Source organism: Canis lupus, chromosome 27, assembly GCF_048164855.1.
Source record: "Canis lupus baileyi chromosome 27, mCanLup2.hap1, whole genome shotgun sequence".
Taxonomy (NCBI): Eukaryota; Metazoa; Chordata; class Mammalia; order Carnivora; family Canidae; genus Canis; species Canis lupus.
Window position 1 is genome coordinate 13,374,695 of NC_132864.1, and position 23,367 is coordinate 13,398,061.

The following is a 23,367-nucleotide window of genomic DNA, read 5'->3' on the forward strand; positions in this document are numbered from 1 at the left end:
CCCACCCTAAATTCCACCCGTTCCGATTTACAGGCTGCACATTCTAGGGTGTATTCTTGGCCCCGCCCCACTCCTGGCCTTACACGCCCTCTTCAAAATAACAACCAATCAGCTCCTCGAATCGCGTTGCTATAGAGACTCTTATCGACACTTTTTTTTTCCCAGCAAGCTGCGCGACGCGCCGGGCCTCAGCCTCCTTTGTGCCATCCGGGTCTCTCGCGCGAGCGATTTAGTCTGTGGCGAAGCGTCTGGGCGGCCGGTACTGTTGAGAGCGGCAAGTGGAGGCGCCGCCCTAGCGGCCAAGACTCTGGACTATGGCGGTAGGTGCCAATTCTTGAGTTTAAAGCCAGGGATATTTTCTTGATACCCTCCAAAGACTGGGTGAACTGCTCCCAGAGCTGTTGTCCGCGCGTGTGTGTGGACAAAATGGCGTCGCGGCCTTCTTTTGCGCCCGCCATCATGGCTGCCTACTGTAAGGAGGGGGAAATGAGGCGGTGTTGGTGGGGGTGGGGAGCCGCAGGGAGTGTCTTTTTTTTTTTTTTTCTTCCAGAACTTTCTTCCTCTCTTTTCCTAGTTCTCTATTCTGTTCGACCCACAGAGCGGCCTCCAGTTTAGCTTACTTTTGTTGGTCGTTTTTATACTGAGTTTCATTAGGGCTTGGGAATTTATTTGTTCGTGTTGGAGAAGGACTGGGGAAAAGAGAAAAGGGCTGGGGGGGGGGGTCTTTGAAAAGTATTGGGTCAGAAAGGCGTTGTCTGCAAGGGGGTAAAATGGGAGAAGAGAATCGACTTGTAACGTTTTGTTTTTTCCCTTATTATTATTGTTTTGTCTCTGAAAACCTTAGTTTATTTCTTAGTATGGAGCTGAGGAAGGTGTTGCTCAAAGGGAGCAAAAAAATTCTACTTAATTACGAGGAGCCTTTGGAACTACGAATTCTGATTGTTCCGTTTCCGAAGCGGCTCGTGATGTAATCATTTTGAAATCTTTGAGAAGCATAATAAAGCCTTAATATTGGCGTTTCTTTAGATTTAAGCACCCTTTCTTGACCCATTTAATTTTAAATAAGAACTACAGTTTTTAAAAAAGCATGCTTTGGGTGTAAGATGCCCAATTCTGGTGGGTCGCGCGCGTTATTGTGATTACTTCATTTTTCTTCCCGTGTTAAAAGGAAAACGCAAGCATTTTGTGTTCCTTTCCACTGACTAGGAAGTTGTATTTATTCATTTTAAAAACTAAGTAGGACTGTAAACGTACCGAAAAATTTGTACCGATAATCCCCTAAACATTGGGGTTATCTGGAATCGAGATGGTTTCTGCACTCCCCTCCCCCAGTACCTAATTGAATTAACCGATTTTTGTTACGGTTTCAAACAGCTGGGCTGTTTGGTGTTTGTGCAACTAATCGAAGTAGTGTTTTCCATTGTTTAAGTGGTGTTTTAGGCCTCTTAATGTATTTTAAAAATGGTGGTGTTTTACTTGGGCTCAAATGTTTTAAAAAATGAAGTCAGTTCAAACAAACATTTGGTCCTGCAGTACCTCCTTCAATAAAAAGACAGTCCCCTGGAGAAGTGGCCTACTATTAAATCCAAGGTACCTTCTTCGCACTGGAAAAAAGATTTGTGTGCTGTCGTGAGCATTATTACAGATTTAAACAAATTATAAATGTTAAGGTAATGGTAGTGGCCTTCTAAAACAAGTGCTAAAATAGAGGACAGTTTTGCAGTTAGATTTAAGATTTACTATGTACATCCCTGATAATTCGAAGTAAAGCTTAGAAATTTTCAGAGAAATTTTTTTTTTAAGATTTTATTTATTTATTCATGAGAGAGAGAGGCAGAGACACGAGCACAGGGAGAAGCAGGCTCCATGCAGAGAGCCTGATGTGGGACTCGATTCCGGGACTCCAGGATCATTCTCCAGCCAAGGGAGGCACTCAACTGCTGAGCCACCCAGGCGTCCCATCAGATAAATTTTCTTCAATTGATTTTATTTTTTGGATATTTTTAATTAGGGTACTATAAAATAGCATCGTGGAAATAAAAGTTTTGTGTAGGCAAAGTGGCCACCTATCATTCGGAATCTATAATGGTAGGGTGATTTTTGTTTTTCTATTGTATATTTTACAGGTGAAAATAGGTGGTTGATGTAAGTTATTGGCTTTGTATTACAGGATGCCTTTGACTTCCCTATTGCTAGGCTTCTGCAATGTTAAGCATGTAAATTGTTGACTGAAAATTTGTACTGTGTGAGCTGGAGCTGACTTCCATATGAAGGTTTTTTGTTGTTGTTGTTGTTTTTCCTTCAGTTCTAGTCATGATCTCTGTAAAAGTTAATGAGCTGTGCCAGTGGCTCAAGAATGCTGGTTTTCGGCAGAAAAGGCTCATGCACTGAAAGAAGTGATAGCAGTGCTTAAGTTATCACAGTTGCTTTATTTTACTAAATGTAAGCTCTACCAGTCACAACATCACAGACATGCCTGAAATAGTTCGTAAGGATAATGATGAAAATCAGAATTAAAAGAAAATGACTAATGTTGTGAAAATCAGAACTATCCTTGATTGTGTGATACAGCACTATTTATTAGTAGTAGACAGCAAAGAGCTAAAGTACCATCTTAAGGGAAAGCAGGTCATGTTGCTGGATCTCCTCCTCTGTAAGATCAGAAAATTGAACTCTTTTATAAGTGATGAAAGCTTTCATCACAAAAATTTTATGATTCCAGAAATCACCCATACATAGAAAACTGGAGAAGGCACTAATGCTTGATTGGTAGCCTCTCCAGTAATGAGTTGCTTCCTCTGTGCTTGGTTGAGGGTTTTTGTTTTGTTTTGTTTTGTTTTGTTTTACCATTGTTAGAGGCTTACCACGTTTATGTCTGTCATCCCAGCTAAGCTTGTAAATCTCTTTTTTGTCATCTTATTCTGAGTCTAGCATTGAGTTTGGCACATTTGTGATTCTTAGTTGTTGAGATAATGCAATCTCTTCACACTTTGTTAAATTACTCCCCTTTTAGTTTCCTTTCATTTTTTTTTTTCCTGGACTAATTTTCCTAAGGGAAAGGAGTTCGTTGCCTTGTGATTATTCCTCCTGCTGAAAATGTACAGTGATCCCTATTTATCCAATCCAGATTCTTCTGTAAAGAGTATGGTAGTAAATATTTTAGACATTATGGATCATATAGAGTCTCTGTCCCATTCCTTGCTTGCTTAATCCTTTCAAAAATGTAAAAATCCTTCTTAGTTCAAAAGCCAACTAGTCCACCTTCCACATACTGAAACTGTTTCCTCTACTTTTTGTCAAAATCCAACTCGGGAATCAGGTTTTAGCTTTTCACAGCTTTTTTTCTAGGACTCATTTAAATCAGTGGGCTTTTTGTGATACTCTTATTTGGATGACACATTTCAACAGAGCCTCAGAAATCCTCTTTTTTTAATTGAAAACAAGTTAACAGGAATTCATTTCTTCATCTGTTGATTGATTGCTGTGCTGAGTACTTGGTTATGAGCAAGTAAACTGGAAAACAGGGAACTGATATTTAGATGGAGGAACCTCTTTTTAATTAAAGGACTCTTTGGAAAGAATGTGTACTTTTTTAACTTTACAAAATTTGCATTGTGAAAATTTATAAAATGCTTTAAAGCAGAAACAACTTAATGTTTCCATAGCCCAGAGCATATGTGAGGAGAGGCAGACCATATTTTGCAGCAGCACTGTGCCAAGGGGCTGTTTTCATTAAAGAGGGTTAATGAAATTAAGATTGGGTTCTCAGATAGGTAAGTTAATTTTGTTTATTCTTTTATAATCTAGAAGCATTCTCTGCTATTCTTAGATTTTTACATACTTAAGTCTCTATAAATTTTACCAGTTCGTTTTTAAATGCTTTTGCTAATGTAAAATAAAAGTATTCATTAAAGTCAGGTAAATGACTTTACAAATCTAAAATGGGCTATATTTTCTCTGCTTGAATAGTTAATTGGAAATATTTGGAGCCCTGATTGTTCCCCTTCCCCTATTGTTTTGAAAGTTATGAAAATAATGATTTTTGAAAGTTAAGGACATTAGTCTCTGTTATTGGGTTAGTCATTTCAATCTATTCGGGCTTATTAGGTACAAATAATATTTATTTAGAAATTGGCCTTTAATTTTGTAGAACTCAGAGATGATTTTCTATTCTCTTCCTCCTCTTTTAAGAAATTAAAAACATTTTAAATATGATTAAGAACTTAATAATCATTTCTCTTTATTTAAACTTTTAGGCTAGTGATACAGAGCGAGATGGACTAGCCCCAGAAAAGACATCCCCAGATAGAGATAAGAAAAAAGAGCAGTCAGATGTATCTATTTCTCCTAGAGCCTCAAAACATCATTATTCAAGATCACGATCAAGGTCAAGAGAAAGAAAACGAAAGTCAGGTATGAATTGTTGCAAACTAATTACCACTATCAGCATTTGTTAAAATCCATGTCGTTGTGTGTATAAGACTCATACTTAGTTTTTTATATAATTAATACATATTCTTTCTAGTTGAGAAATGAATAAAGTACATTGGTAATTTTCCGGAGAACTTTTCAGTTCTGAGAAACATAAATGTCTTCATGCGGAAATTTTATAACTTGTCCATAGGCAAAATTGTGTTGTATCCTGAGATTTTGGGGAGGGGGTAGGTTTTTTACCCTGAGACGTTTAAATTTCATGCTTTCAACATAGGCAAAATATTTTGAAAGATGTATCTGGGCAGTGATATATTATTCAGAATTGTTTTAACATTTTGATGTAAGTTACAATAACATTTTTAACTTTGTTTCTCATTTAATGTTAGAATGTTTCTGAAACAAGAGGTTTGGGCATTTTAAGATGTTTCTTATTTGTTTACTTGAAAAAGAATTAGACTGATGTGCTGTAGAAAGTAAGATGTTCTGCTGTATTTTTTTTATTTTTATTTTTTTTGTTTGTTTTTTTTTTTAAATTAGTGTGGCTATTTAATGAAGAGGTTAATTGAGCATCTAAACTATAGCACCCTTGGGGATCCCTGGGTGGCTCAGTTGGTTTAGCGCCTGCCTTCGGCCCAGAGGGTGATCTTGGAGTCCCTGGATTGCATCCGGCTTCCTGCAGGGAGCCTGCTTCCTCCCTCTGCCTGTGTCTCTGCCCCTCCTTCCCTCCACCCCCCTCTGTCTCCTCTGTCTCTCATGAATAAGTAAATGGAATCTTTAAATAAATAAATAAACTATAGCACCCTGGGACCCCTGGATGTCTCAGCGGTTGAGCTCTGCCTTTGGCTCAGGGTGTGATCCCTAGGGGAGCCTGCTTCTCCCTCTCCTTTGGCCTATGTCTCTGCGTGTCTCTCATGAATAAGTAAATGAAATCTTTTAAAAATAAACTATAGCACCCTTTGACTAATGCCAAATATAGTTCAAACTGTTTATTCTCTTGCATTCTTGTTTTCTTTGTTCATGTTTACCTCTGACATATCCCTTTATAAATTTTCTGTGCAGTGGAAAACAAGATGGGCTAGTCAGTATGTTCTGTGAATTAAGAATCTATGACAAACTGAAAGAGAGTATCTGTTTTTGACTTGCCTCAGAAGGTTTGGGGTGGCAGGTTGCTTACTCTGTTATATTTTGGTTTATTCAGATTGCTTGATTTGTTTCTCATACACACAGTGGTATTTGGTAGAATAAACTCACCCTGCCATAAAAAATAGTCTTTGGAAAATAGTAAGTAGAATTTTAATTTAGTAAAATGGGTTGGAAATTGTCCTTTATTTGAATATTAGAATTTGTGTTTGAGATGTTTCTGTATCTTGTTTATGGTGAATTTTTATGTGTATTTGCAGATAATGAAGGAAGAAAACACAGGAGCCGGAGCAGAAGCAAAGAGGTAATTAACACTTTGTAGTGAATAGGCACTTTAAAATACTTGTAAAGTATCTGGTAGAAATGTTTGTGTGATATATGATATTATCAAGGTAAGTACGAAAACTTGAAATTTAAAAGGTTAATTGGGTTATAAAATAAGCATGATATGGATTCATCATTATTCAAGAAGATAGTTGTTTATATGAAAATTTCATTCAAAAACTATTAATTTTATTATGTTGTGAAAATATTCACAATAAAAATTTCATATGAAGATTATAATTGGTTTTTTTAGGCCTGTCACACAGAGCTTCCATTAATCTGAGGTCCCGAGTCTCCTTATACCTGACGACTGCTCAGGATTTTCATATAGCAATCATCTTTAAGTAGCAATAACCTAGGTACCTGTGGGCTTTTTCTTTATGGAAGAGAATGCGAATCCTCTTTTCATTAGCAGCAATTTCCGTTTCCCTAAGAATAGTGTTGAATTTTGAAATAAAAGTGTCTGTGAGGGACAGCTGGAAAGGTGGCGGTGACAGCAAAACTTGAGGAAAAAGAAAGGCAGCACCTGTATTGCAAAGGAGTTAACTTGCTTGCCCACCTGAGAAGACCAGGAATGAGCCAACAAGGAAGAACAGAAGTAGGAACCAAAAAGGGAGGAGAAGAGTCTTATGGGGGCTGGGCAAGGGACTCCTAAAAAAAATGTGGGCAGGGACTTCACCTCTTCCCCTAATGGAAGCTCTGTTAAATTTTTAATTTAGGAGAGTTTTTGTGAAAATGACTATTTTGTTTAGCTCACATGATAACATTTCTATAATAAATCATACTCAGCGTGCTAATGCGCGAAGAGACTGAACTGAAGACGCTGCAGACTCAGATAGCAAAATAATAAGCCTACTTCATGATAAGGTAACTATTAGTCATTCAAACTCCTATTTCCCTTAAGTATATCTTAAATCAGTTAAGGGTTTTAATGTTTTTTTTTTTTTTTTAATTAATAGTAATGTTATGTTTGGAAAACTGGTTTGAAATAACTATAAAACCTTTGGAAGTTGAACCACTTAAAGCTTTTCCAGTTTGCCACTATATGGCAAAAACAAGGAAATACTTTTGTAAGTTCTTATTATAGAGAACTGGCAATGAAACTAAAATTTAGCTGTCTCCAGGTCTCTTTTCTGCAAAATACTAAATAACGTTCTATGATTCTTTTCAGATATATCATGCATGTTCCAAAATGTTTGGCCAAGTTTTTTGTTTTTTAAGGAAAGTTAATCTTGAGTGGAAAGAAAAATGTTTTGGTCTGTTTTGGGAAACATGAGTTAAGTGTCCTGTTGTGGTAGAAAAGCAGTGGCCTGGGCATAAGAAGAACCATGGGGTCTGGGTTCAGCTGCTACCATGTAGCTTTGTGACTTTAGATCTTAGTTGTACTTAAGGGGAGTTAAGAGGATCTGAGTTTCCTTCCAGCTTTAAAATTGTGATTTCGAGATGTCAAGGATTTTAAGCTTTAGCTAAAAGTTGGATTTGCCAACTTAATATGAGGAGATCTAGTTTATCACTTCCTAATTTGGTACGTGAGTGTAGGATGGAGACTTGATCATGCAATTAATTTTAGCTCAGTCTCTGAATGCATATGTTGTGAAAGCAAAAGCCTTGGTTTTTAATCTTTCAGAGTATGGAAGAAATCTATATTACATAATGGTTTAGGGATTAATTATGTTATGCCTAATTTGATTTCATAAAAATTAAAACAGATACGGTTGCCATTTTCTGCCCTAGGTACATGAAATGTAATAGAACTTCAAGCTCGTTGGGATATTGCAAGATGAAAAGTGATTTCATCACAGTTTAGACTTTGGGAGAAAAATCAAGAGCCGTCTTTTAGAGAGGATGTGGCAGTATAGCTATAAAAAGGACACTTCAACTCTGCGTAAAGTAATTTAAAGTTGCAGAAAATACTAATAATTAGTAAGACTAATCTTATTTAGCTACCTAATTGAAATGCGTTTTCCGGTGCATTTCTTTGTGTCCTGATCATCTTCATTATTGCTAAGTTTTTAAATCTAAAATAATATGTACTTTGGTTTTAGAAGTTGATGTATATGTGTATATATGATGTTTCTCTAAAAGGTTTGTTGAAAGATTTTGAAAGTTTTGATATATATGTAATTCCCTTATTCCTTTAGATAAAAGAAACATCAGGAATTCCTCTTTTTCTGATAATGGGTTTTTCAGTATTATTTTAACATTGAAAATCATTGTCAACATTGAAAATCATTGTTTTAATTATGTTATTTTGGGGAGGAAACTGCATTTTTGAGATTTATAAAGACAAGATTAGTAATATTCATCAGCAACATTTGGGTGATGTGAAACTAGATCATTTTTTTTTTATTTGCCACACACTCCTAAGGTTACTAATGTTGCATCACAACATTTTTGTCTACTGATAACCCATACTAACTCTCTTTGTTGCACTATTTTCCTGAAAGAACCAACTTCTTCTTAAAACAGGCAAGAAGACATGAATCCAAAGATAAATCATCTAAGAAACACAAGTCTGAGGAACATAATGATAAAGAACATTCTTCTGATAAAGGAAGAGAGCGACTAAATTCATCTGAAAACGGCGAGGACAGACACAAACGCAAAGAAAGAAAGTCATCAAGAGGCAGAAGTCATTCAAGATCTAGGTCTCGTGAAAGGTAAGTAGTTTTTGGTGTTTATAAGTCAGTGCCATTTAAAGAGCTATATTATGCAAAGCTACTCATGAACCCAGAGATACCCAAACAATCTTTTTAATTTTTATTTATTTATGATAGTCACGAGAGAGAGGCAGAGACACAGGCAGAGGGAGAAGCAGGCTCCATGCACCGGGAGCCCGACGTGGGATTCGATCCTGGGTCTCCAGGATCGCGCCCTGGGCCAAAGGCAGGCGCCAAACCGCTGCGCCACCCAGGGATTCCCCAAACAATCTTAATTAGATTAGAAAGTAAGAAATTTTTTTTGGTAGCTTGACCACTAATGTGGTCCTTTGCCTACTAATGTCTGCTTATAGCTGAAATCTTTGGAGCATTTTCTGATAAAGGCAAAAATGGTGTTCAAGGCTAGGAGATAAAGGATGATTATGATTGATTAACTTGTTCAATTAGCAAGTATGTTTTGTTTTGTTTTTTAAGGATTTGGCTTATTTATTTGAGAGAGAGCAAAGCAGGGGGAGAGGGAGGAGAATCTCCCTGTTTAGCAGGGAGCTTGATGTGGGGCTTGATCTCAGGACCCTGCGATCCTGACCTGAGCCAAACCAAGGCAAACACTTAACCAACTGAGCCACCTCCCGGAATTTTTATTTAAAGAAACCAATGTTGGGACGCCTGGGTGACTCAGTGGTTGAGTGTATGCCTTTGGCTCAGGGTATGATCCGAGATCCTGGGATCAAGTCTTGCATTGGGCTCCCCACAGGGGAGACTGCTTCTCCCTCTACCTATGTCTCTGTGTCTCATGAATAAATAAAATCTTCCAAAAAAGAAAGTAAGCCAATGTTTAACATATGCTTGGAGTTTTCTGTGGAAATACACATACATATGATGTATCTGATTGGGTCAAAATTTTTCAGTAGTAGATTAACTTCAATATCATCTTTAAGTTGCATAAATACTTCAGTAAGACAGTTAATAGACTTTAAAGTGTTAAACAGAATCTTGAGTTAGGGTTCATTGCATTTTTGACATGTAGTTTTTTCATGCCCCTCAGACATCATCAAACAAGAATAAAGGCTCATTTGTTAGAACTTCTTCCCTTAGAAGGCTCAATTATCCTTTCTACACACAATGCAGAGCAGTTTATTGCCTGGCTTGACAGCACACACTGCAGATAATTAATTCATAATGTCTGTAATTGGAAAAGACACAGCACTAAATACCTTTAAATTTGTGTGCTTAAATTTCAGGCGTCATCGTAGTAGAAGCAGAGAGCGGAAGAAGTCTCGATCCAGGAGTAGGGAGCGGAAGAAATCAAGATCCAGAAGCAGAGAGAGGAAGAAGTCACGATCCAGAAGCAGGGAAAGAAAACGTAGGATCCGATCTCGTTCCCGTTCAAGATCAAGACACAGGCATAGGAGTAGAAGCAGGAGTAGAACAAGGAGTAGAAGTCGGTAAGTATTCGTCATCTTGAATAAAATCAGATAGGTCCCTTACAGGGTCTGGTTATTATCGTCTTTTTCTTTTTTTTCTTTTTTTCTTTTTTTTTTTTAAGATTTTATTTGTTTATTCACGAGAGACACGGTGGGGGGGGGGGGGGCGCAGGGGCAGAGACACAGGCAGAGAGAGAAGAGTCTCCATGCAGGGAGCCTGATGTGAGACTCCAGGATCACACCCTGGGCCAAAGGCAGTGCCAAACCGCTGAGCCACCGGGGCTGCCCAATGTTTATCTTCTTTCAATAACATTCTGACCAATAACAAATCTAAACACCTTAGATAGCATATGTAATCAATCAGATCTTCTTTAAAGTGCAGGTAGAAATAATCCTCTATTAAAATTATTTCAGTTGGGGCACCTGAGTGGTTGAGCATGTACCTTTGGCTCAGGTTATGATCCTAGGGTCCTGGGATCGAGTCCCACATCAGACTCCCTGCAGGGAGCCTGCTTCTCCCTCTGTTCTTTAAAAAAAGAAAATTGAGTTGTTTTGAATGTTGAATTGTTAATTGTATAATCACAGTAGCTTACATTTATTGCTTATCCGCCATACACTATGTGTTACGTCAATACTCTTTTCCATGTACTAGGTCATTTCAGTTTCAAAACAACTTTTGTGAGTTAAGATCTCTTGGGCTTAGAGAGCTTAAGTAACTTGGCCAGAAAGCCTCTAATCATAGTTATTAAATGGTAAAAAGTTATTAAATGATCAGGATCAAGTGCCAAGTATGTCTGAATGCAAAGTCAATATACGTACTTTACCCACGCATATAGCATGTATATATTATCTCAGGTACTCAAAAAGTTGAGCTTAATTCAAAACTGTGTCTCTCTCTCTCTCTCTCTTTTTTTAAGATTTTATTTATGTATTCATGAGAAACAGAGAGGAGAGAGAGGGCAGAAGGTGAAGCAGGCTCCATGTGGGAGACTGACTTGGGACTTGATCCTGGGTCTCTAAGATCACACCCTGGGCTGAAGGCAGCACTAAACCGCCGAGCCATCCAGGCTGCCCAATTCAGACCTGTCTTGATCGAGAGGAAGCTTTAATTTGTTGAGACAGGAAGTACAGTAAAGAGAACTACAGAAAATTTTATAAATAATCAGGAATATATTTAGTCTATTTACTTACATCAATTGTTAATAGTGCATATGCACAGATACTGATATTAAATAATTAAAGCTGTTTTTGTTAGTTTATTCCTCAGGTTAGTCTATAAAGACTGAAATATAGACTATGTTACTTATTGTGACTTAGCTTATCACTTGTTAATCAGGTAATTGGTTTTTGCTTTTTTGTGTGTGTGCAAAATGGTTTTATTAAAGCATAGGGACAGGACCCGTGGGCAGAAAGAGCTGCTACTGTTTATCAGTTTTTTAAAGATTTTATCGATTTATTCAGGAGAGGCAGAGACCTAAGCAGAGGTAGAAGCAGGCTCCACGGAGGGAGCCCGACGTGGGACTCGATCCCAGGTCTCCAGGATTATGCCCTGGGCCGAAGGCGGCGCTAAACCGCTGAGCCACCGGGGCTGCCCTAATTTGTTAGTAGTTTATTAATTTGAGCTTTGCCAATTATGAAGTTTAGTGGACTTAGGATAAATAATAATTTCACCATTAATTATCATTAGTTTTTTATTTTCCATCTGGGCAATGTAGGACATCATTTATGGCATTTCTAATTTTGACCACTGCTACTCTATTTTTTTCTGGTCAGTGCCTATTTTTTTATCTTTCCTAATTCTTTTCATGATTATGTGCTTGGGGCCTTTTTTTGTTTTTGTTTTTTGTTTTTGTTTTGTACAAATTAATTCACTGTAGAGTAAAATACTAGGAACATTTGAACTATGGATCCACTACTAGGGATTTATCCTGCATATTGACCTACATGAATGTAAAATGACTGATGTGTGTATTAAAGCTAGCCTTTGTTATAGTGGGCGTAATAGCAAAATATTGGAAAACATCTTAAATGTCTAACAGGGATGGTTAAGTGAACTTACAGAAGATTAGCATTTTCAAAGGACTTCCATACTTTGTGGAAGCTGGAGGACAGAGGTGGAGAGGAAAGGATTCCTAATATATTGGCTACTATTTTCATTTCTGTTCAACCTATGTAACTATAATTGATTTGGATTAAACTATTACTGCTTGGCCATATTGCAATGTGTGAAATGCCTGTTTACAGAGATAGAAAGAAGAGAATTGAGAAACCAAGAAGATTTAGCAGAAGTTTAAGCCGAACTCCTAGTCCACCTCCCTTCAGAGGCAGAAACACAGCAATGGATGCACAGGAAGCTTTAGCTAGGAGGTAGGTATATTTTTATTTGATGCATTTTTCTTTTTCAACTTGAAGTAGGTAATCGTGTGGACAAAAATGCTTTTAGAGTTTAAGTCAAATAATTAAATCTGTTAATGATACATTCTGTGCCAATTCTGATCTAGAACTAAGTATGTCAATTCTCATTTTAACATTTGCCTCTTTGTACAACTGGAAAGATAACAATGTCAGCAGCAGTTTCTCTGTTTTTCCTCATTAATTCATTTTTATCAAATTTAAGCTCCTAAATATTTTTTGGTTTGCAATTGAAACTTTTTTAGAAATCTTAAATCTGATTCAAGAAATCTTAAATTTTGCCTCTGAAAGTTCATTGTCCCTTTTGTTTTTCTTCCTCAAGAAAACAAAGTCTGAAACAATTCTCTCAATAGGTTTCTTATTTTAAAAGTGGCAAGTAATAAACATTACAAGGTGATTTATTGGATATTGTAAATTTTACTGCTGATAGCATAGCAAGATCATTGTATCTTTTAATTCTGTAGCATTTCAAAAATATTCTGGTAATTGGTGGGACTACACACAGCAGGGCTGTCTGGCCAAAATGTGCAAAACCCTTGAAAGAACTGCCTCATGTAGAAAGGCAAGAAGTAAAGTAAAATCCAAGCACTTGTTTGCAGGTTTTCCCATATTCTGAAAACTATACTCTTGATTTTGGGGTTTTTTTCCTTATGAAATTGAGTTTGTATTTTTTTTTCATTACAAAAATACAGTTATCACAATGTAAGCTGATGGGCTGCTGCCCTGTGAACCCAGCCTGGCAGAAACTCCAGCTGAACAGCAGCAGCAGCAAAGGTGTGAGCTCGCCCCTTCTTCATTCCATTCACCTCAGTGAATGGTGTTAATTCCAACCTGCAATGGCCATTTTAAATATGCACCAGTAGTAGTCAATCATTTTCTTTCTGAAACTAAACTCAACAGAACTAAATAATACTTGAAGTAAATTATAATGAGTGGTCTGTTACGTGTGACCAGTATTTTTTTTAAGCCCTAAAGTCTATTATAAGTTGGTTGTGTTTTAATTTTTGGCTTTTATTAAAGTTGAAGTTGTTACTAGCCTCTAAAACTTAAGAAAAATAATCTATTTAGTTATTTTCAGATGATAAGTTTACATGAAATAACTCATTTAAGAATACTAGGTTGCTCCTTGGCTACAGTTGAAATTTGAAGGGAGATCTTTTATTAATAAACAACAGTATATAGACTGGTTTTTGTTGTTCCTTTTTTTTTTAATAAGGACAGAATATTTTTATTTTTTATTTTATTTTTTTTTTAAGGACAGAATTTTTAAACTGCTTTGAAAATAGTTTTGATATTTGTGTGCCAAAATTTTAATGTTACCCCTAATCAGAAACTTTTATTCTCAAGGACAAAATCGAGTCATAGTACTGTGTCTTTCTTGTACGTGTGCTTAGTAAAAGGGAATAAAACTGTATTATTCATTTTATGTAAATTTCATTGATAAAGCCAATGCCATTTCACTACCCATAGTGCTCTAAAATAATAAAAACCTTTTCCTTAATCTTTGCCCCTTTATACACTTTAAAGGAGGAAGGGAGGAGTTGCTTTTAACTTAAGATTGGAGAGTTAAAGGGTCTTGAAAAGGGATTTGTCTTTCAGGAACTCACGAAGATATCACTTAAAGTTTGTTGTATGAGAAGTAGATACTGTCTTGACAGCACATTTAGTATATGTATTAATAAATTTAGTGTGGACAATTTTTATTTTGTCTGAGGATGAATTTGTTTCATGTTTCCTGTTCTTTTGCTAATGATGAATTTAAGCTGCTGAAAGTTCATTCTCTAATACTGAGGTCCCCCCCCCCATTTTATTAGATTGTAGAGAATGGCTGATAGGGTTTCTGCCTCTTTTATTTTTGGCTTTTTAAATTTTTGTTAACTTAAAAGTCTGTTTAGATACAAAAGTCATAATTGGCATATTTTGATTGACCTTATCCTGTATCAGCCTCCCCCCTAAGAAGCATGTAGATAATTCTGTAAACATTGTTTAATATTTTTAACATACTCTACTAAGATTTTCTCAGCTCTCAATATGTCATTATTGCAAGATGTAATTTTATTCTTACTCCTGTAGCCACTGATAAAGGTTGAGTAATTTTTACTTTTTAAAACAATTCCCTGTGAGAACTGTGTTTAAAAACTTTCTGGGGATCCCTGGGTGGCGCAGCGGTTTGGCGCCTGCCTTTGGCCCAGGGCGCGATCCTGGAGACCCGGGATCGAATCCCACATCGGGCTCCTGGTGCATGGAGCCTGCTTCTCCCTCTGCCTATGTCTCTGCCTCTCTCTCTCTCTCTGTGACTATCATAAATAAATAAAAATTTAAAAAAATTATATTAAAAATAAAAAATAAAAACTTTCTGGGGAAAAAAAAAAAAACTTTCTGGGTTTTTTGTTGTTGGTTGGTTGGTTGGTTTTTTGGCTATTCCACTTTAAAATGTTGAAAACCGGGCAGCCCCGGTGGCGCAGCGGTTTAGCGCCGCCTGCAGCCCGGGGTGTGATCCCGGAGACACGGGATCGAGTCCCACGTCGGGCTTCCTGCATGGAGCCTGCTTCTCCCTCTGCCTGTGTCTCTGCCTCTCTCTCCGCTCTCTCTGAATGAATAAATAAATAAATCTTAAAAATAAATAAATAAATAAAATAAAATGTTGAAACCCAGTATTGAGAGAGACCTGACTGGCTCAGTCTGTTAAGGATCTGCCTTCAGCTCAGGTCCCCATCCCATAGTCCTGGAATCCAGCCCCCTGCATTGGGCTCCTTGTTCAGAGAGAAGCCTGCTTCTCCCTCTCCTCCTCCATCTACTCACCTTGCAGTTCTCTATCTCAAATAAATAAAATCTTTTTTAAAAATTCAAAAGGAAAACATTTTCTTAAACCAGTATTGAAATATTCTCTAACAGTAACTGTATTAAGAGTAAATGCTTTCCCCCCCACACATACAGATACCAAATTGTGTTAAACTTAATTTAAAAATCTATGTAAAATGTGTGTCATGTCTATACATATGGAGAAATACAAAGATAAATACTGGTTTATATTGAGTGTTATTTTAAATGCATTGAAATTGCTTTTGATAGGTTGGAAAGAGCAAAGAAATTACAAGAACAGCGAGAAAAGGAAATGGTTGAAAAACAAAAACAACAAGAAATAGCTGCAGGTAATTTATTTTATTTATTATGGAAGTATGGCATTTTTTGTAGAAAATCTAAATCTAAAACGTTGAGAAAAATAATAGGAAGCAAATCACCCATGATCCTTGCTCTACCCATCAGTGCACACTGTAAACCTCTTTATTATTGTTGTTATTATTGAAATGTGAACATTTTATTTTCAATGTTAACTTTTCATGCCTCATAAGTACTTCATGTATGTGTGGGTTTTTTTGTTTTGTTTGTTTTTTCTTTAAGATTTTATTTATGTGTTCATAAGAGAGGCAGAGACATAGGCAGAGGGAGAAGCAGGCTCCATGCAGGGAGCTCATTGTTTGGCTTGATCCTTGAACTCCCAGATCATGGCCTGAGGCAAGGCAGGCGCTCAACCTCAGAGCCATCCAGGGGTCCCTGCACGTGTATTTACTTGGTTGATGCACATGATTTTGGCATGTAAACAGTCACTGTTCTTGTTCATACAACACTTTAACCATGACTGCACATGTCTTTTAGTCATGATTTTTGGGAAAATGCAGTTTATTAAAGATGATGATTGAACTGAGGTAAGAAATTAGGTTATTAGGGCAGCCCCAGTGGCGCAGCAGTTTGGCGCCGCCTGCAGCCTGGGGTGTGATCCTGGAGACCTGGGATCAAGTCCCACGTCGGGCTCCCTGCATGGAACCTGCTTCTTTCTCTGCCTGTGTCTCTGCCTCTGTGTGTGTGTGTGTGTGTGTGTGTGTGTGTGTGTATTAATAAATAAAATCTTTATTAAAAAAAGAAATTAGGTTATTAGACATAACACAAACATTGCCTCTGAATGACTAAAGGCGATCAAAGAGAGTTTGTTGAATTGCATGAAATGTAATTTGGAAGGTGTTTTTTTGTTGGCTTTTTGACATTCCTAGTAAATTGGTATTTCTTGAAATAATCTAAAATTGGGGCACATGGGTGGCTCAGTGAGTTAAGTGCCTGCCTTTGGCTTAATTTATGCCATCAGGCTCCTGCTCAGTGGAGAGTGGAAAGGCTTTTCCCTTTCCCTCCGCCCCGTCCTCCAACCATTCTTGCTCATGCTGTCTCTACTCAAATAAAATATTTGAAAAAAAAATAAAAAATTGGGACGCCTGGGATGCCTTTGGCTTGGCATGATCCTAGAGTCCTAGGATCAAGTCCCACATCAGTCTCCCTGCATGGAGCCTGCTTCTCTCTCTGCCTTTTTTTATGTTTAAGCTTCTCTCTGTCTCTCTCATGACTAAATAATCTTCTTAAAATTTTTTTTAAGAATCTAAAACTGTACAAATTGGGGTACCTGTCTGGCTCAGTTGGTAGAGCATGCGACTCTTGATCTCAAGGTTGTGAGTTGGAGCCCATGTTGGGTGTAGAGATTAGTTTAAAATAATAAATTTTTTTTTAAATGTTAAGAAATTGTACAACTTACCTTTATTCATTAATTTTAGGGGTGGAGGGGTAGAGGGAGAGAAAGAGAGAGAGACCTAAACAGGCCCCATGCCCAGTGTGGAACCCAGTGCAGGGCTCTATCTCACAACCTTGATCTTGATTTGAGCCAAAATCAAGAATCAAATGCTTAACTGACTGAGTCACCGAGGAACCTTTTTTTTTTTTTTTTTCCTTTAAGATTACTTATTTTAGAGAGAAAGCATGTGCCTGGGGGAGGGACAGAGGGAGAGAATCCCAAGCAGACTCCCTGTTAAGTGCAGAGCCCAATGAAAGACTTTCAAATGAATGTCTAAATAACCATTTTGTAAGCTTTTAAAGAACCATACAAATAGTTTTTATTGTAAGTTTAGATACAAGTACCGTAGTTCCATTTTCATTGAAATCACAAATCTTTTTACTATTTGTAGAATTCTTATATTTGTAGACATATAAAGTATTAGTATATATAAGGGATAATATCTAGAAATGTCTATTACAAATATATACAATACATTTTGTTAAAATGCTAATTGCTTTATAAACCTGCATTTATTTTGAAGATGTTAGTGCTTTCTTATAGATTAGTTCTTAAATATAAACGCACTAATGTAAATCAGGACGTTGCTTTGGTTAGTTTTAAAATCTGTGCTTAAAAAAAATAAGTAAAATCTGTGCTGAACTCCTCTTTAGCAGCTGCAGCCACCGGAGGTTCTGTTCTCAATGTTGCTGCTTTGTTGGCATCGGGAACGCAAGTAACTCCTCAGATAGCTATGGCAGCTCAAATGGCTGCCCTGCAGGCTAAAGCTTTGGCAGAGACCGGAATAGCTGTACCTAGCTATTATAACCCAGCAGCTGTGAATCCAATGAAGTTTGCTGAACAAGAGAAAAAAAGGAAAATGCTTTGGCAAGGCAAAAAAGAAGGGGTAAGTTTTTTAATTCCCCTCTTTTGTCATTTATTCCTAATTAGCAGTTGTTTAGGAAAACAAATTTGGATTGGAAAAGATTGGGTTTATTTTTCTTCTGAAAACCTGATCGTAATATTTTTTAATTTACCACACAAATTAATGTTGGAAAATCATAATCTAAGAAAACCAGTATTAATGCAAAGCAAAACAGTATTCCCATATGTTTATAAGGGGGAAAGATGCTTCTTGACTTAGACTTTTTCATAAAGGATATATTATGAAGCACTTAATTCTGTTTTGCTTCATTATTTTGTGATAGAAAAAATAATTATAAACACTGATAAAGTGCTATAAATGTTATTGTTTCTTTTAGACCTTATTACAGAGATTTAATATCCTAATAAAAGATAGCTAAATTTTATGAATTATAAAAGTCACTGTTTCTTTACAGGATAAATCCCAATCTGCTGAAATATGGGAAAAATTGAATTTTGGAAACAAGGACCAAAATGTCAAATTCAGGAAATTAATGGGTATTAAGGTAAGTTACACACTTTGTTTTTGTTTTGTTTTGTTTTGTTTTGTTTTTAATTTTTTTTGTTTATTTTTTTTTTATGATAGTCACACAGAGAGAGAGAGAGAGAGGCGCAGAGACATAGGCAAAGGGAGAAGCAGGCTCCATGCACCGGGAGCCCGATGTGGGATTCGATCCCGGGTCTCCAGGATCGCGCCCTGGGCCAAAGGCAGGCGCTAAACCGCTGCGCCACCCAGGGATCCCAAGTTACACACTTTGAATTAGAATTCATATTAGCATTTTCAGGTTAACATTGGTCCTCATCCTAAAATTTATTTCAGTAATGTGTGAACCCTGGGTACTTTCTGGTGTTCTTTTGATTTTTCTTCAGATTAATTTGACAGAATTACGTTATCAGTAGTTGACAAGACAAATTATTCAATTTAACGTGTTTGTTGGTTATAACTTTATACCTTAGGTGAACCTTTTTCCGATCATAAGCTTTTCTAAGTAAATAAAAATGAACTTGTAAATGGAAATTATTATTTTTTTTAATATGCTCATTTAAAGCTAACTGTTCTTGGAGTAAGACCACAATATTTAAAATTTCCAGCAAGCTTTTTTAAAGATACAGGTTTTTGGTTTTGGGTTTTATTTTTCTTGGTGTTTTTTTGTTTGGCTTTGTTGGTACAGTTCCAGTACTAGATTTCATATAAAAACCTGGAGGAGGGAAAAATTAATTAAAAAAATAAATAAATAAAAACCTGGAGGGACATCTGGGTGGCTCAGCAGTTGAGCGTCTGCCTTTGGCTCAGGGCATGATCCTGGAGTTCCGGGATCGAGTCCCACAAGGGACTCCCTTACATGGATCCCTGCTTCTCCCTCTGCCTGTGTCTCTGCCTCTCTCTCTGTCTCTCATGAATAAATAAATAAAATCTTTAAAAAAAAAAAAAAAAAAAAACCTGGAAAAGTTCACAGACACTCAGGTATTGATTATTACTTAAGGGAGTTGGTTTTTCACTGAAGGCATATTGGCTTAAACTAAGCTGCACTGAGCTGGCTGTTTTGGTTTTTGTTTGGTTTGGGGTTTTTTGTTTTTTTAAGATTGTATTTCTTTTGAGAGAAAGAGCACAAGCAGAAGGGGATGGGTAGAGAGGGAGAAACAGACTGCCTGCTGAGCAGAGGGTCCAATATGGGGCTCAGTCTCCGGACCCTGGGATCAGGACCTGAGCCAAAGGCAGACACTTGACCAACTGAGCCACCCAGGTGTTCTAAGCTTCCCCTCTTCTTTTCTTCCCTCAGCTCCCTACATCATGCTTTGGTTTGGTCTCTGCTCAAGTGTCAACTTTTTTGAGTCCTTTCTCCCTTGTTTTTTAAATTATTTATTCATTCATTGATGGAAGACACAGAGAAAGAGGCAGAGACACAGGCAGAGGGAGAAGCAGTCCCCATGCAGGGAGCCTGATGCGGGACTCCATCCCAGGATTCCAGGATCATGCCCTGGGCCAAAGGCAGGTGCTAAACCGCTGAGCCACTCAGGGATCCCCTCCCTTGCTTTTTAAAAATAGCATTTTTTGCTTTTCTTCTAGACTTTACTTATTTAAAGGTATGTTCTACATACCCATTAATATGAAGTTGATTTGTGTTATATCCTGGCTTAATCCCAATACCTAGGAAGGGCATTGCCTTGCACTCTATAGGTGCTGAATGAATGGAAGCTAAATAATTGAGGTCAAATACATATTCTAAAAATGTAATTTATCAGTCTATCAGTTGAAAAGAACACCTTATTCCCACTTCCATTTATTATTTTAATAATATATTTTTTATTTGATATTTAGAGTGAAGACGAAGCTGGATGTAGCTCAGTTGATGAAGAAAGTTACAAGACTTTGAAGCAACAGGAAGAAGTATTTAGAAACCTAGATGCTCAGTATGAAATGGCAAGATCACAAACCCACACACAAAGAGGAATGGGATTGGGTTTCACATCATCAATGCGAGGAATGGATGCAGTTTGAAAGAGATCAGACTTAATATTTGAGACTTTATGGACTTCTGGTTCTGATGTCAGGTCCTTGTTCACCAAACAGCTAGCATTCTAGCTTGCATGGGTGTTGCATTGACTTTAATTTATTGAAAAATACGATTTTTTGTAAATATCAGATCAGTGATACTGGTGTTAGTGTTGTAATCAGGTTAAACACACTTCCATTAAACTTGACAGGACTATAGAAGGACAATATTTTTTAGTTCATGAATTCTACTTTTCAAATATATAAAAGCTGCAGGTGGGATAAAATCTCATACATGGATATTTCGTGTCCGCTGTCTTGTGTACTTTTGTACTTAACCTTGTACAGTTATTTTCATCTCTTGAAACATGAAAGAAATGTTATGTAGATGTTCTTTAGAAGATCTGGCCATTTGGTACATAATCCAGCACAAATATGCTGGGTGGTGATGACAATAAAAATGGTTTTCTCAACACTGGTGTTAATTTAAGTTACCTGGAATTCTTATTTTGATTTTGTTTGATGGTTTTTGTAGCATTTTGCAATTGCTATTAGAGAACACTAGGAAGAAATTTTTTTTTCTTTTAAGAACAATTAACTATGCTCTAGGCAATACCATGGTGAGCAAAAATGTAAAAGGGAAGTTGGGAGGAGTAAACAAACTACTACAGTAATACTGTTTTCCTACTACTGTAAGGAACACAATTGGTGTACAGTTATTTGTTCAATATTCCATATGTTATTCAGGAAATAGATTAATACATTAAAGGGATGTAAGCACTTTTATTTTAATAAAGTGCCTTATAACAAGTTCTTGGTATGCCCTTTGCTCATTATCCCTTTGAAGTCTTCAGTAGCACAAAGTACTAAAATACTAGAAAATACTTTGTCACTAAATTAAATAGGGCATAAATCTGGTAGAGGGAGGGAATTACAAAACTTGTAATTCATTTGCATTTATTACTACAAAATCATGATTCACCTTATCCTAGAAAAATCCTACAACTCCACAATGTATTAGCACAATACAAGGGAAGTGTACTTAATGGTAAAACTTCTACCTTTATTTTACTTATTTTGAGAGAAAGAGTAGACGTGAGTAGAGCGAGAATCCTTCAAGCAGACTGCTGAGTACAGACCCTGACTCAGGGCTGATCCCCAGGACCCATGAGATCATGATCTTAGCCAAAACCAGGAGTCCTACCACCCATTGAGCCACCCAGGCACCCCTTGTACCTTTATTTTTAAAATGAGTTCATAAGTGACCAACTTGCTTGTTGGGCATGTTTTTGTGGTAAATAAGGTATAAGTATTTTGGTAAATGTTTAAATCTCATTTTCCTAGAGCACAATACTTTTATGAAGAAATGGCTCTTCAGGGTGCCTGGGTGGCTCAGGTGTCTGCCTTTGCCTTGGGTCATGGTCCCAGAGTCCTCGGATCAAGCCCTGCATCAGGCTCCTTGCTCAGCAAGAAGTCTGCTTCTCCCTCTACCTGCTGCCCCCCCTGCTTGTTCTCTCACATGCTTTCTCTGTGTATCAAATAAAATCTTAAAAAAAGAAACGACTCCATACTTCAGTGACAAGGTCAAGTTTCTGGAGGAATGGGGGGGGGGGGGTTTCCTTCTGGTGTCCCCAAACCAAAATTTTCAAGTTCTCTGTACCTTCTCAAATAAGTTTAATTAGGAATTTCCATGGGCTAGGGCATATGGGTGGTTAAGTGCCTTCAGCTTAGGTCATGATCTCAGGGTCCTGGGATAGGATAGAGCCCTATATTGGCCTCCCTGCTTAGCAGGGAGTTGGCTTCTCCCTCTCCAGTTCCTGCACGTACATGCACTCAACTGAAAAAAAATTTTAATTTCTTCTCAGGGGACGCCTGGGCAGGTCAGCGATTGAGTGTCTTCCTTTGGCTCAGCTTGATCCAGGGTCTGGGGTGGAGTCCTTTATGGGGTGCTCCGCAGGGAGCCTGCTTCTCCCTCTGCCTGTATCTGCCTCTTTCTGTGTGTCTCTCAAGAATAATTTTTAAAAAACAAATTTTCATGGGCTTATAAAAGGCAGTGGAGAGGCAGGTGGATGGCCCAGTGGGTTAAGCGTCTGCTTTCAGCTCAGGTCTTGATCCCAGGGTCTTGGAAGGAAGCCCTAGGTTGGGCTCCCTCTGCTTGTGCGCTATCAAAATCCTTAAAAAACAAACAAAAAAACGTGGAAATGAAAGCACACGTTAACTGCTGTGTTTTTCTATAGTATTTGAAGAGCTGACCATACATTATAACGGATATGATCCATCCTGCACTCCTCTAGAGCAGTAATTTAAAACACCCAAGTAGCCAAATTTAAACAAATGAAACTAACTTCATTCGTACAACATGTACTTTAAAATAATTCAATCAGTAAGTATTAGGTAATCAGTAATTTAAGATTTTACATATTTTTAAGACCCAGTGTGTTTTAGTACATCCCAATTTTTACTTCATAGCCAGTCCCAAGTAGCCAGACAACCAGATTAGACCGTGTAGATCTAGAGGGAGGTATATAGATAGATTTAAGTTACATAATTTAACTTGAATAAGTAATTTTTAGAGTCCTGATTGGGGGGAATGATTTGGTGATGGAAACCATTGAGCTGCTTGGCTCAGTTGGGAATTGATTTATAGGGGAGATAAATTCAATGGTTTTTATGTGTTAACCTTTTGTTTCCCCCATTTTCCTGGCTATTACTGTGCTTTCAGTTTCAAAGCCTTGTACTCCATGATGGATGTGTTAGGATTAATCCCTGTAAGCAACAAGAATGTAGGTTGCTGTCCAAGAGATACTTTATTTTTTAAAGTAGGCTCCACTCTGGCAGCCCAGGTGGTTCAGCCGTTTAGCGCCGCCTTCGGTTCAGGGCCTGATGCTGGAGACCTGGGATCGAGCCCCGTGTCGCGCTCCCTGCATGGAGCCTGCCTCTCCCTCTGCTTGTGTCTCTGCC

General features: G+C 37.4%; 2 protein-coding genes across 5 annotated transcripts in view; one reads left to right on the plus strand and one right to left on the minus strand.

Moving 5' to 3' along the window:
- Nucleotides 1–190, minus strand: part of KNTC1 (kinetochore associated 1) — a 90,338-nt gene extending 90,148 nt beyond the window's left edge. The window contains exon 1 of the mRNA XM_072802345.1: nucleotides 6–190. The gene's annotated coding sequence lies outside the window, so the exon portion shown is untranslated. The remainder of the gene's footprint in view (nucleotides 1–5) is intronic.
- On the plus strand, nucleotides 157–21,216 carry RSRC2 (arginine and serine rich coiled-coil 2). 4 transcript variants are annotated; one of them, XM_072802356.1, is made up of 12 exons: nucleotides 177–320; nucleotides 3,666–3,773; nucleotides 4,257–4,413; nucleotides 5,835–5,878; nucleotides 6,688–6,765; nucleotides 8,346–8,558; nucleotides 9,800–10,003; nucleotides 12,227–12,349; nucleotides 15,467–15,546; nucleotides 17,663–17,895; nucleotides 18,329–18,418; nucleotides 20,233–21,216. In XM_072802356.1, the coding sequence occupies exons 5-12, from the start codon at nucleotides 6,758–6,760 to the stop codon at nucleotides 20,410–20,412; spliced, it is 1,131 nt and encodes a 376-aa protein (XP_072658457.1). In that variant the 5' UTR covers nucleotides 177–320; nucleotides 3,666–3,773; nucleotides 4,257–4,413; nucleotides 5,835–5,878; nucleotides 6,688–6,757; the 3' UTR covers nucleotides 20,413–21,216. The 4 variants fall into 4 exon arrangements, with proteins under 4 accessions (XP_072658454.1, XP_072658453.1, XP_072658456.1 ...); XM_072802355.1 differs by lacking the exon at nucleotides 3,666–3,773 and having other exon boundaries at nucleotides 161–320; XM_072802353.1 differs by lacking the exons at nucleotides 3,666–3,773; nucleotides 6,688–6,765 and having other exon boundaries at nucleotides 157–320; nucleotides 8,368–8,558; nucleotides 17,666–17,895.
- The last annotated feature ends 2,151 nt before the right edge of the window (nucleotides 21,217–23,367 follow it).

Bases quoted from the DNA above. Each gene is read 5' to 3' on its own strand.
- RSRC2 (XM_072802352.1), top strand. The intron at 5,879-8,367 runs GTAATTAACACT...TTCTTAAAACAG, and splicing joins GCCGGAGCAGAAGCAAAGAG to GCAAGAAGACATGAATCCAA. The intron at 17,896-18,328 runs GTAAGTTTTTTA...GTTTCTTTACAG, and splicing joins GGCAAGGCAAAAAAGAAGGG to GATAAATCCCAATCTGCTGA.